The sequence below is a fragment of the Ascidia mentula genome, chromosome 1 (assembly GCF_947561715.1).
Source record: "Ascidia mentula chromosome 1, kaAscMent1.1, whole genome shotgun sequence".
NCBI classification, from domain to species: Eukaryota; Metazoa; Chordata; class Ascidiacea; order Phlebobranchia; family Ascidiidae; genus Ascidia; species Ascidia mentula.
In genome coordinates this window covers 23261401-23275171 of record NC_138566.1, presented here as the reverse complement: position 1 = coordinate 23275171, position 13771 = coordinate 23261401, and the positions used below count along the sequence as shown (strand labels likewise).

The following is a 13771-nucleotide window of genomic DNA, read 5'->3' as shown; positions in this document are numbered from 1 at the left end:
CCAGTCTTCTTACATTAAGTTTTACAGGTATTTTGCACAAACAGATAATTTTAATAAAGGCAAAAGATTGCAGATGTATACATATATTTGTTAATTGAAATTATGTCAGTTTGCTGTGAAAGGTGTTCTTGTAATTGTGAAACATACAATGCCAAACCCAGCCAACATGACTGCATTCGGCAACAACATGTTTAGGTTTGAACCATGCAATCAAAACATTACTTTGGAGTAACCCCAACTTGTGCTGGTCTGATCGTTCTTCCATTTAATTTATAGCCAACTCTTTGGATATGAGCAATTGTACCAGGGTCCAATCCCTCGACAGGAGTTTCAAACAAGGCTTCGTGGTCGTATGGGTCAAATTTTTGCCCTTTGTCAGGATTAAGTAATTTAAGTCCATGTCTTTCAAACACTGTATGCAGTTCCTTGTCCGTGAGACAAACACCTTCGAAAAATCCTTTCCAAAGTTTATCAGTTTCTTTCATAATCTTTTCTTCTGGAATGCTGGTAATGGCCATTTTTAATACATCAGCCACATCGAGTAAATCTTTGCAGAAGCTTTGTATTCCATATAACTTAGACTCTGATATCTCTTTTCGCAAACGTTTTCTCACATTTTCATTTTCGGCCAAGGATCTTTGATACTTGTCCTGATAAACAATAAAGTGTGAGGCAGGAAAACATGTAAACTTGAATCATTTCATAACACAACCAATAAACATTTTCACACACTTTTTAGCAAACGTTGATACCAATCAGCCATACTTTGTGTTCCTTTTGCTTTGAAGTCTTCAATATACATTACATGAAAGCCATGCAACTTTTCACCAACCAAACAAAAATCAGATATAAATGAGCTTTTTTCAAAAAACTTTTGATAATTTTACCTTTAAATCTTCAACGGTTGCATTCAGTTTCTTAATATCTTCTTGAAGGTTATTATCGGGTGGTAACTCTGTTTGTTTGATTTCTGAAGCCTCTGCTTCTTTTGAGTCGGTGGAGAATCCTCCATTTATTCTGTATTACAAAAAATGTGGGTCTTAAAGAGCAAAACGATGTAAATTAACATTTCATTTTGATCAGGCTATAATTCCTAAATTTTCACTAAAAAGGGGTTTTTTCATCTTAAAATTAAAAGTTTATTTTAAATAAAGTTGACAATTATTAGAGTTTGAGACAAACTTGAAAACTGCTTAAAATTTTTTGGACTGAAACCTTCTCACGGACCCCTTGAGGGTCAGCAAACCCCAGGTTAGGAGCCACTAATCCAGTATTTGCGCGCACTTCAAAGATCAGAGTTGTGATAACAGAAATAGAAGGTGTATAACCTTGACAACGAAGATGACACAGGAGCGGACCATTTTATTCTTCCGACAGCATTTAAAACTCTGGAAGCCAACATCACTCCGACAATAAATGTCTGTTTTTGAAAAATTAGTGTCTGGAGTCTGGACTGCTTCTTTCCTAAAATCTAAAACACCCAACCAAAATCACAGCAAAACGAGAGAACTTTACCTGCCAAAGTCAGCACGCTATTCACTTTGCATTTATCCAGGTGACTACAGTTTTACCGCAAACAAACAACATTTTTGCCAACAAACTGTAATAAAAAGATACATTTCTATTAAAAACATGAATTAATTTAGTGTTTTAAATGACAACAAAACCTTAAATGTGAAATTTTTTTGAAAATGTTAAGACCTGAATGAAATGGACTATTGACGTTATTTCTTTCCAGTTGCATCAGTTCGCTCAGGTGATTGCGAAATTTTAATATTCCTTGCGATATCGTAATTCGGTCTTGTGGAGCTGTTCTGCATTATCTGGTGAATCATTTAAAAAATATTATCCTACATTAATTCATGACGTGCTGCCCTAAACTCTTCTTTCTAACAGATGAGATGTTTGACATCGCTTATTGTGGCGTGCCAAACACTGACCAATAGAGACCCGTGGTATCAATCCACATGAGGGCCAATACCAGCGTCTGGATTTATATGCTTGTCCTTGCGGAAAACAAGCTGTTTTACTTCAATAAATTGCTTGCACTTATAACATCTTTTCAACCTTTTTTATTGCCGCTAGATAGCGACTAGGAGCAAATGTCAAACTGATTCCAACGATTTGAGCCCCTCAGCAACACGCTGACATACAATTGTTGCTACTGGGCTTTACTGATGATTCATTTCGTACATGTAATACAAACAGGCTTCATATACATACGTCCACCACTTAGTGCTAAATTTAGCTATGAAATGTCCGAAGGAAAAAGAAAATCAACTTTAATAAACATAAACCCTCATGTGGATAATGGTACCTTGTTTTAAATCAAATTGGGTTTTGTTACAGCAAATTTTGTTGGTGGTCGCAAATGTGGGGATTTTAAAATGAATATGTTTAGTGATTCGAAGATGTTATGTCATAAGTCGTTATCAACCAAAATTGTTAAACTATTTATGTTGCTGGCATCTCACGTAACCATATAGACCAGTAGTGGATTAAACCGGTTCGTACAAGTTCGTTTGAACCGGTTCTTCGAATTTTATGACCTCCATGAACCTGTTGTTTCGGTTGGTAACAAGCGCATGTATAGGCTTATGTTTCACTTTGAGCACTCTATACCCGCGGCTAACGATAGGCTATTAATAGCCGTAGTACCTTACATAATAATGCATTGCGTAGTGACAATACAGGAGAACTCGCATATGAACTCGAATAAAACGGACCCACATTTATCACCGCCGGGTCACTATGGCATGCTGACAAATGAAAAACGGATGTTAAATAATTTGAATCCCATCACTGCTATAGATCAATGAAGTGCTGAGTAATAGAGAGAGGTGCTTGAAATAAAAAAAGATGGGACCAGGTCGACGTACACAATTTGCAGCGATGGTAGCGGTTAGACACGCCCCGTTGCACACGCGACCTCCTTCGTTCCAAGGCACTCGTTTTAGCCGTGAGCAAGACGAAAGGAATGTGTACTTGCTGGAGTTTACAGGCCTGTCCGCGTTACCGTAGACGGGAGCTTGTCCGCGCTTCAAAGTAGCCCTCAGTATGCCCAGGAGGGAGTAAGGATTTAGTCCATAGCCGACTCGTCACTGCCACTGGGGATGAAGGTCGTCTGCATTCTCTACTCCCTGTTGTTAGGACTTTGCGTGATGTGTAGCTGTAAAATCTTCTGAATTGTTATGACCGAAAATTCGAAGTTGGGATGTGGTTGATTTCAGCACACAAGAGTTTGTTTATGCAATCACTCAACAGCTTACAAACAAAACCAATCGAAAAACATTACAATAGCAACTGCTTCTTGTGTTATCTTCAGCGTCGTCTGCATGGTAATGTGTGCAAACACACGGTCAGGGTAAACGCACACCAACAAACAATCCTTCTTTCAAAAGCTCAAAAGGTTTTCCTTCGTGTAATCGGATCGCGATCTAAATTAGAAATCTTAACTGCTGCAGTGTTTGCAACTTTATGTTTGTGTGTGATCACAGGTATTTTTAATGACAAACTTATATTTTCTAAAGTGTTTGTGGATTACGTATTGTGGCGGCGCAAGAAAATTGCTTCAAAATTTGCCAAAGATGTTGCCAAAGATGTTGGTTTCAGTCGGTGCGTTGGCATGTAGGCGGCCATTTGCTTTGCAGTCGTCAGAATTAATGACATTTTAACTTTTTATTATCGCATGTGTTGAACATGCAATACCACAGACTGGAAGCGCTGTACTATAACGTATATGTTGCATAACACTTGGGCAGTTTTCATGAGATCGAATGAGCTGAGCGCATATCTACAACGGAATCTACATTTTTGGCAGGCCGGTTCCGCGTGGTTGGGTCGGATAAGCCAAGTTCGGTGTTTGTCGCTTATTCTCCTAACGCACTCCGTGCACGCACACACGCGCGAGGCGACGGTCCTCGTGCACACACAACCGCACACGCAAGCTGCAACACTCGGTAGCCGGGAAGGTGGCGAGACAAGGCGCGTTTACAAAGAAGAGGGGTTTTCGCGCGGAGCTCGCTTCTTGCTTTGGCTCGAAAGCGTGGCTCGAGTCCGGCCGAATCTGCAACGCGCCCACGGTCTGACTTGAGCCAGACAAGCTTGAATGAGTGGCCGATTTTGTCTAGCTGCCCAGGCAAAGGTTGCTAGCTGCTTGAAGCGAGGTTTACGAAGGTAGAGAGGTCGCCACGGGTCAAGAGTTTGGTCCAAGCAATTGGGGTTCGTTCCAGGTTTATGTCGCTTGAGGGTGACGACTAAAAATTGCATGACCACGCGCCGCAGTCATAATGACTTTCTGCAAATGGCTGGCGATTTTCACTTTGCCGCGCGCCTGCAAGAAACGAGGGGCGATTTTGAATAAACGGCGTCGATATATAAAGCACCTTGCATTAATTATTAAAGTGCAGATTAAAGGCCCGACAATTTATTGATCTGAACAGGCGTGGATATCCCGGGCATCGATTCGCCGCCCTCAACTTGCTCAAGCGGATTTGTTGCAACAGGCGAAGTCGCCGAAACTTCAACAACCTCAGCGCGTGGTTCTTCTGCGTTCGCGCGCGGCAATCAAGCTCAGAGCAAACGAAAAAAATTCAAAGCTGAGAACGTAACACGTTTATGACGTCATAGCCGGAAACGTCATGCGCTGTCTGGTGGAAATTAATTATCGGTTTGGGGGGCGGCAATGCGGCGGGCGTGCGTCGTGGTTTGATGGTTTGCACGATTTTATCTGTACTGGGGATCATCGGGCAGCCTCTCTCGTTTCGAGTTAAAATTCCGAGTCGGCGGCGTGTGAAGGCGTTGTTCTGGCGAAGAGCCGCAGAAAACGGCGCAGGGTTTCAGTGATTTGCATTTCTCCATCGCCGGTACGAAAGCGCTCGAAGATTTTCGGTAAATAGATTAAAACGCAGGTGCGTGGGTTTGCGCGGTTCAATCAAGTTATTAACCCAATAACGCAGATTAGGTTTGCCCTCTGCAGCTCCGCCGGCATGAACTTGACGTCTGTAGTACAGAGTATTTCAGCTTACGTTCAAACTGCCCTTTAATTTCTGTTTTGTGCAGAAATGGTTTTGTTGTGATTTTCGGGCGGTTGCTCTTAAAAGTTGTTGCAACAACAAACAATCTCTGTGGTGATCAATCTGTTTGCAACGCAAGCTGTATAACTAATAAAACCGAAAAATTCTAAAGGTACAAGGTTGTGAAATATTTAAAGAACTGTTGTAATTGTTTAAGGCGTTGAGCCAACTGATAACTATGTGTGCCGCTTGTCGCTCTAATAATGCACCATGTACAGCACACCTTTGTTTAGAAGTGAGCTTTGTTGGTACATGCTTTTAACTCAGTTCCATCAAACAAAAAGATACATTTACAAGTCGAATGTTTTTTTTGTATTTTGAGCGCAATTTTAAAAATACGAAAATTTTTTCAAACAGATTTATCAAACATTACTTTTAACTTTTGCTGACAATGCTATCCGCATCATTATGACGTCACTGCAAAGGCAGTTTCCATACAACGAGGCTTATGACGTAATGCAGGGTCATCATCGCTACCTTGACAACGACCAGGCGCAGCGCAAACTCATGTTGGACCGCGTCCTTTTACAGAACCAGTGCCAGAACGAGGTGGTTCCCCCGCACCACAACGCACTGGCGATAGGAAATTTGGAATACGGAGGAATCGGTGGAGAATATCTTTCCACTACCGTGGTGAGTGCATTCGCTTGTGTTAGGTTGTAATTGATTGTTTTTGCATGGGCACATTTAGGTGCTCCTTAAGGTATAGATCTGACTCCTCTCAGAAGCTGGAGGTAAACGGTTCACGACCAACGGTTTGCAGTTTAAATATGAAAAAAAATATTTCATAACCTGAACTCCATTATAACTTCTCTCTTCGTGAGAATTCCTTACACGTATTTTCACTTGCTTGATGACATTCTGGTGCAAAAGGACTGAAGCACATCTTTGCAGTCTGTTTGTTCTGGATTACCTAAATATACAGCCATAGGGCCCAACTTTAATGAATCCGTGACGTGCTTAACCCGTACACAATGTTATGCCGATTCGGGAAAAGTATATTGACCTTTATCTAGAAACGAATAACCGAAATTTAACTTTGTTACTACATATTTGTGTTACTGTAACAACCAAAAGGTGGCACGCGGTATGATGTGGAAATATAATTGTAAATTTTAAACAAAAAAGCCAAAGCTATAATATTCTGATATACATAATGTGCAAACGTTTCGAACACGACTGCGTTCATCATCATTGTAAGTTTCTTTGAAAATCGAGGCTAAAAGCTAGCGAGGCCCCAACAATTCAAAAACCACGCCCCATTCGGAAACCATCACAATGCGCTGCAGAAAAAACGATCAGAAATCCATGTCATCGATACAAACAAAACCATGCCCAATATCTGGGAACAAGTTAGCTGCCGTTATAGTTTAACGAAACTGTTCTTTGTAATGTTGTCCAATGCCCCACGTCCATGGGTCGGACATAGGCATTTTCCCACGAGGTCGACTTAGGCATCTGTAGCATGTCGCGGATCGTTGAATGTTTACGTGCGTCCAGGAAATGGGCCGTGGCCTGGATCCTTACACTGTGCATAAGGGTGTGCTGTCCATTGCACGTGACGTAACAGTGCAAAGTTTGCCGCCAATACAGATTTGATTGATTGGTTTCGTGTACAAGAGCTGTTGTTGCCGCCGATATGCCAACAACTGCTGTTCTGACAGTATCTGATGTTGTTAATTGTTAAGCCTGCTGTAGTTTTATTTGATTCGACACAGAAGTTTATCTATTAAACTTTAAACTGTGGTAATTGTGAAGAAATAATACGTTACCTAACTTTTCAAACAAAATCCAAACACGTAGAGTGTGTGCTAATTGTTGTCATTTATTACTGGGCAAAAAGAACAAAGAAATCTTTTCATTTTTCAAATACTGGAAGTAAAATACTTAGTTCAAGTTTGCTTAATTCACTAAAACCCAGTACAACAAAATATTATTTCAGGAAACATATTTGTAGGTGGCGGGTGTCATATTTCGTTTAAAATCTTGCCTAAAAATATGAAATATTTACGCGTAACATGGTAATTTTGTACATTTTTACCTTGACACCAGTATTAATATGCACAACTTCATTGATAATATCAAACAATTCTCTAAAAAAACATATTTTTCAATCTAATTGAGCAACAATGTAAGCACGTGACGATCGCGATCGCAATTAATGGAAGAACCCCATGCAGCACAAAGTCGCTGAACGAATGTTTACACACACCCAGCAACCCGATGCTACTGCGACGAAACCGAACACCGTCAATGGGCTTAACACGGGTCAAGTGCCGACCGTCGAATGGTCAAGCTTCGCTTTAAGTGGACGCGCGCCAGGGTTAAGCCTCAGCCAGGCTAGGCTGTCGTTGTTGTGTTTGTACAGGGATATGTTTTGTCATCTCGTCGGTTCTGTGGCCACGTGGTTAAGAGTGCAGTGTGCGGGCGCACTTATTGGCTGCGATTTGTTCGCTCATTGCCAATATACGCGGTTAGGTGGTAACGGGAGTTGGTTGACGTTGTCAGGTCAGGCAGTGCTGCTGTGTTTGATTATGTCGCCAGCCAAGTGATGTGTATTGCTTTTGACTGAGGCTCGTTTACAGCGTTGAGTAAAACTGATGTTTGTTCTTTCCGAGTTGTAAATCGATCCTGTATTTTACAGGAATAAGGAACTGGTAAAGTATGTTTGGCAACAACAAGTGTCACACCCCAAACTTGCCGCAAAGTCAGGTGTTGTTTGCGTATTAAACATTTTTCAAACTCATCTGTTGGCTAACTACATTTGTGACTCACAAGGCGATATTCTAAGGTATGAATTATTTCTGTGAGGTTTCTGGAACACGTGAATCGTTGTTTCTGTGGCAAACCGTGTATTTGCATATTGCTTTTCGGGTCCGATGTCGACGATTCTCCTATGTATTGTATCAAACCGCGTGTGTCGCTTCGTAGAAAAAGCGGTACTCTCCGATCTTGTTCCCCACAAAACTTTTTGTGAACTCGCCAGGCCACGGTGAATTCTTCAGTCCTCGCGATTTCCGAGAAAGCAAGCTGCATCTCGCAGTTGACCGTCAGCCGTTTGTTTTGCGGCCGAACGAAGACAGCCAGCCTTGTAACAATTAATATGCAAGCTGTCGAGCGTTCTGCTTTCCGCTCCAAAATCGCTGTCTGGTCGCTAAGACGGTGCGAATTACACAACCGCAAATAACGGCTCCAAGCCAGGTTTCAAGTCACACAACACCAGCGCTTAACATTGTAATAACACGTGCCGGGCAAAATCTTCCGAGCCGCAAAATTCCCCGTAAACGTTCCACGTCGGTGGCAGCAAAGTTTGCGTTTCTGCTGCGAACGCCTTTCGGTCTGTCTGTGTGATTGGACGCTGATTTCCTAAAAGTTTCGTATTTTTGTTGCTTCAACTTGTGATATTTGTTTTAAATTTGCAAAACCGTTCGTGGCCAAAGCAAAGAAACAATTAGATTTAAGATACACATGTAGCAAATTTAAACGTTTTATTACTTTTGCGCTGGGGGACGGATGATCATGAACTTCCATTGTTTGACAAGGTTGCTCTTTTCTTGGTCCTCCAGGCGACTTTTCGATTGAATCACCAAAACGAACGAACGCATTCGGAGGGGTTTTAATTTCGTAAGTGCTTTACGCGTTTGCGCATTCGACTATCGGCGCTTTTATCGCGCACCACGTTTAGATAAGGATAGAAATAAAATATTTTTCGCCAGCTAGCCAGGACTTTGTGACCCTTTTTCCTAAATACATAATTTATTTAACGCTCCCGAATGAGATATAACTGGGGACGTTTCGGGAAAAAGAACGCCAAGCTCTTTATTTAATTTTCGTAATTGCGCCGTGCGCTCATGTGTTTACTGCGATCCGATGAGATAAGCGCCAGACACTGACAAGTCTTCATTTTGTGTGGAGACTTACCAAAAACGACTATTTACGCCATGCTATCTGCGCTGGAAGGAATTTACTGCGCGGCAAATCATCGTTAAAATCTGAAATAATAATTTTGGATTTACCTAAACCACATGCCGCCTTGTGTTTTGTGTTACAGGTTTGTGAAAAAAACACTCGTCTCGCTATCCCGCTCTGGCGTTTGTGCACGACAATTGTTAATAAACTAATCAGCCTTAGATTTATCACTTTTCAGAAATATTACCTTTTTTAATATGTTAATGTTAATGTAATAACAGAAAGTAAATTTTCTGAAGTTGTAACAGTTGGGTCTGTATATTTTCGACACGCAATGCTTTAATTAACAATTGCGCTAGCCTACAGGAATACTTATTGCCATGACCCAAATTGAAAGAAAAGAATAGCATAGTTATTTATTAATTGGGTTTTCCATCGCTTAAGGCCTTGTCGTTACAATAACCCATCCGCAGAGGCTTGCAAAGACAATAATTAAGATCAATTTTTTTCGATAAGTCATTCGCCATACAATGCTGCTTTGAAGTAAAGCCTTTTAATACGTCTCTTGGTTCGGAAATTAAGTGGCAATTACCGCGAAGTCGCGAAAGGGCACTCAGACGTTACGAACGCAATTTCTGCTTCGAATTCTTTTGTTTTCAACTGAATGAACATTTCAAGACCGGAATGTGGTCGGTTCTGGTCGCAATTACAAGTGTTTGGGAATTACCGTTGCATTAATTCTTACAATTTCGGCAATGAGTTCTACGAAAGTTGTTTCAACATATTATTATCAGTTTTCATAAACATACAGAAGCGAAAAAATGTGTTGTCCTTAGAAACAAAGAGATTTACTTGTTATAATTACGAAAAAGTAAGCAAAGAAAAAGCGTGCTAGTTTCCCATTTTACAAAGCAATACAGCAAGTTTAATGTTTATCGCAGCAGCATCTTGATGCTATAGTATCTGCACGACCACCTATTATACCGTTTGGCATACCTGCCTATGATTTCGGTGAGTTTGTGGTTTCAAGATACTGCCGCCTGTGGGACCGTAGGCGTATTGTGACCTCGATGCAAGTCGCATGCAGTGGGCGTTCTGGCCGTTTGCCTAAGGCCATCTTAAACAGCCGTTGAACCGGCCAAGAACCGGTCTTGCCATGTACACTTCACGCAATCGTTGCCACAGCTTGGTAGTACAACTTGCAACACTTTAGTTTGGACATTACGGCAATGCAGTCACGCTGTGACTCCGCGGGCCGTGGGTATTTGGGTCTTGTCCTTTTCTTTCACACCACTACAGGACTTCCAGGCGACCCCTTATTTAAAGTACGTTACATTTATATTTACCCGCACATATAAACCTAGTTATATTTGTTTCGGAGTTCGTTTAACCTATTTTATGGTATTTGGTTACTCTTGGTTAAAAGAACGTAAAATCCACAGTCACGAAGTTTCCACCAAAACTGTATATTTAGTTCTTTGTGTATTGCGTTGCGTCCACTACTCGGTGAAACAGGTCTTCAGTATTCTATACCAGCTCTAAAATAAATGACTTTTACAAGCACCATCGTGTTGAGGTTTGTCTCGACAGTAAACCCCATGGGAAAACATAAAGAAATTGTATACTTGGCGCTTCAACATAAATTATGCAACTTTCTCGTCAATACCCGGTGAAATTGAATTTCCCGCTGTCTTTGATAAGTGTATCACCCGATGCTCTGCAGAAAACAGAGTCTTTTAATTCCCCACAATAGATTCCTATCCGAATCTCAAGTTCCGAACTTGAACCTGCAGTAAAACTGCTCTTCGTTACGTTTTGGAAACTCATGTTTCAAATAGGCGCTTGGAATTTGTGTGATGTCGATCAAGATGAAACATACAACCAGAATGAAACACTATATTATACCCCCAGTCCCGTTTGCATAATGTGCTAAAAGGGGTTGAATGCGATATGCAGTAAACTATGCATTAGTTCCTAAGGAAACAGAGTAAATTGTGTTTTTTACGTAACAAATCGAGGGGCTAAAGTACTCAGATTACACACACTTGATATAAGGCCCAAAAGCAAATCCAATATACGCCAGTGCTTGTCATTATTTAAGTGTTATCATTGGCCATGTGTTAACTCTACTCGTTGGGTATCTGGCATGCAACTGTTGTTGAGATTCGATCCTGTGTTCGACTCGATTTGACAAATCTTTGACTGCTTATTCACAAATAGTTTGGGTGAAAAATTTAAAAGTGCAAATTATGCGCCTGAACTTATGTTCGATAGTGATCCAACATTTGTTACAATGCTGTTAACTGCTGGTTTGGAATCACAATGTTTATACCCAATTAGGTAATTACCCGGCAAGACTTTCTCTATTTAATAATTAACGTTTGTTGGCTTGCCAAACCACAACCAACTATAACTTATCCGACTTATGCATAAGTGAGACAACGCAAATACGACGTTTTTGTTGCTATTTTGCCCTTTTTAGAAAGTAAAACACCCGACGAGAAATATGACCTGATTCTCTAATGAAGGTGACCCGCGCGTGGACTTTCGCGTTCTAGAAATGACCATATTTAACCTCGCGACGTGAAGGATTTTGCAAATATCACGAGACTCCGAACAAGAGTCATTGCTTGTTTTTAATTATTCCTCGCGCGGAGCCGTGTGAAAAAACCCGAGGAATTAATTTCGAACAGATCTTGATGCAACACTTCCTTCTATTCGGGCTTCCCGCAGGTTCGCGAACTGAAAAACAAACTAATATGAACCCCAGAGCACAACCGAAGCTGGACATTGAACGCGTCAGAAGACTCTTCTGTAATTAAAAAGCGCGATTTATCGAAACAATATATTCGCATTTCTTTTGAAAACATTGGCCCTGTTCGCATGGCTTGTTTGTAAATTTATTGGCTACCTTATCTTGTAAAGTGGATATTTATTTGTAAATCCTGTTTTTTCTTGGTTTTTCTTGGACATTATTCATCAGCCGTGGATGCCACAATTTCTCTCAGTGTATGACTCGTCGGATTTTAATTAGCGCGTTGTGACGCTCAACCGTGCACTTGTACATCTGTGTGCACGTGTGTGTAGGAAAACCCGCCGACAGACATGTTGTTGTTTATAAGTCAAGACCTCTTTACGGTTGTTGATCGGGTTAATGAGCTTAACCGTGAAACGTAAAAAGGTTCACGTGCGCCCGACCGGAAATGCGAACGCTGGCCGCGAAATTTTGACTCCCTGTTTATAGCGTGAAGTTCACCGAGCAATTGGGTTACGACCAGAAATGTTTCGCCCTCCTATCTTGCCACAGAAAAATATTTTAATTTTAGATGAGTGTAGACAAAAAGTCAGTTCGTACATTCAAGTTTAATTTGTTCTAATGCCTGGGTGTTTTGTTTAGGGAACGCTACAATACACGAAAAATTAAAGGCAATTTTCTAAACTTACACTAATCATTCACCTCATAGTGTTTACGGTTTTTGAATACGGAAAGAAAACACCGAAAGAAGTGCTTTCACACTTTTCAGCCGCCATTTTTTGTTCCAACCTCTTTAATATTTATGTTGTAATTTGTTTTCCCACACAGTTATAGTGTTATATTCATGTTCTACCCTTTTTGTGGTTCGCAAAGATATTACAACAAAAATCGTAACCCCGGTCGTTGCGAGACACAGACGATCCGATATCCTTGAAAACGCCGGTAATAAACGCCGTCTTGTCCGCTCAGCCCACCGACTGTCCTCCTTTTTCCTTCGCCAAAAAAACGCAAATAGTCAACCTGCCCAGCCGATGGTGGCTTGGCAGCGCTCCAAGTCACGTTTAAGCCGTCTGGGAGTCCGACGTTGTCGTCCCGCCTGCAAAACTTGACCGATGTCGGGCGAAACAACGGGAGAAATGCCGGCCTTTTCCTCGCTCTCTACCTCTCTTGGTGGAAACAGCTCCTTGCTTTCCCTAAATTTCTTGTCGTGTTTTCAATGATATCCACAGGTTGGTGATTTCGCTCATGGACAGATGAATGATACTTACTTGCTTCATCTGAATCTCGAATCAAGCATCATTATGACCAGTAGATTTGTTTGCGATCACGGCCAAACTTCTGAAACGTTGATACCAACGTGGGTTCCGTGTGTTCAATGTGTTGGTGAACGTAGTGTTAAACACATTGTAGCGAGATTCGAGCTGTTGTTGTAAACCGTACGATGCAGGCTCTACCTTGTTGCATTTGCCTCGTTCTCACTTAAGCTTCCACCGTCAACGTAACACAACAATGCAGATTCCAGTCCATATATCATCCACTTCGCTTGTTATTTCACCTGACCGGAGTGCAGTGCGTCTGCAACTAACAAGGCACAAACTCGTGGTATATTCTTCATGATGGATTGCTTGGACAAGTCTTACCTTTAACCTATGCATTAACCTTTTGAAGCCTATTTTACATTATCGCAAGAAAGTTATTTTCCCTGTTTTTGCATTCATTTTAAGTCGTGTTATGTGTTATATAAAAACTTGAGGGCTGGGGCGTGCTTTAAGTCCATGTGGCCGTGACATTAGTGGCGCACTAAACCCTCAAACGGTATCGGTAGTTTATCATGCTGGAGTTATAAATACCTAAACATACAAATCACGATATGTTGCAATTTTGCACGGGTGGAAACTGAGCAACAGAGAAAAAGGCTTTTGGCTGTATTACTCTGAAACCAGGTTTATACTAAAAAGTACACAACGCAATGATTTTCCTGACACATAATTTCAAAATCTTGGGTTTCGCAGGTTTTATAAAGTGCTTACGT

General features: G+C 41.2%; 2 protein-coding genes across 2 annotated transcripts in view; one reads left to right on the top strand and one right to left on the bottom strand.

Annotated features, from left to right (window-relative positions):
• Positions 1-3: 3 nt before the first annotated feature.
• LOC145908472 (grpE protein homolog 1, mitochondrial-like) lies at positions 4-1489 on the bottom strand. The gene is made up of 3 exons (XM_082995768.1): positions 1329-1489; positions 888-1017; positions 4-650 (listed from the first exon to the last, which is right to left on the bottom strand). The coding sequence occupies exons 1-3, from the start codon at positions 1400-1402 to the stop codon at positions 219-221; spliced, it is 636 nt and encodes a 211-aa protein (XP_082851894.1). The 5' UTR covers positions 1403-1489; the 3' UTR covers positions 4-218.
• A 3948-nt stretch (positions 1490-5437) lies between these two features.
• The window catches only part of LOC145887688 (nuclear factor 1 X-type-like), a 35495-nt gene continuing 27161 nt past the window's right edge, over positions 5438-13771 (top strand). Inside the window, exon 1 of the mRNA XM_082978866.1 lies at positions 5438-5708. Coding sequence (XP_082834992.1) covers positions 5484-5708 — 225 coding nt within the window. The 5' untranslated portion in view covers positions 5438-5483. The remainder of the gene's footprint in view (positions 5709-13771) is intronic.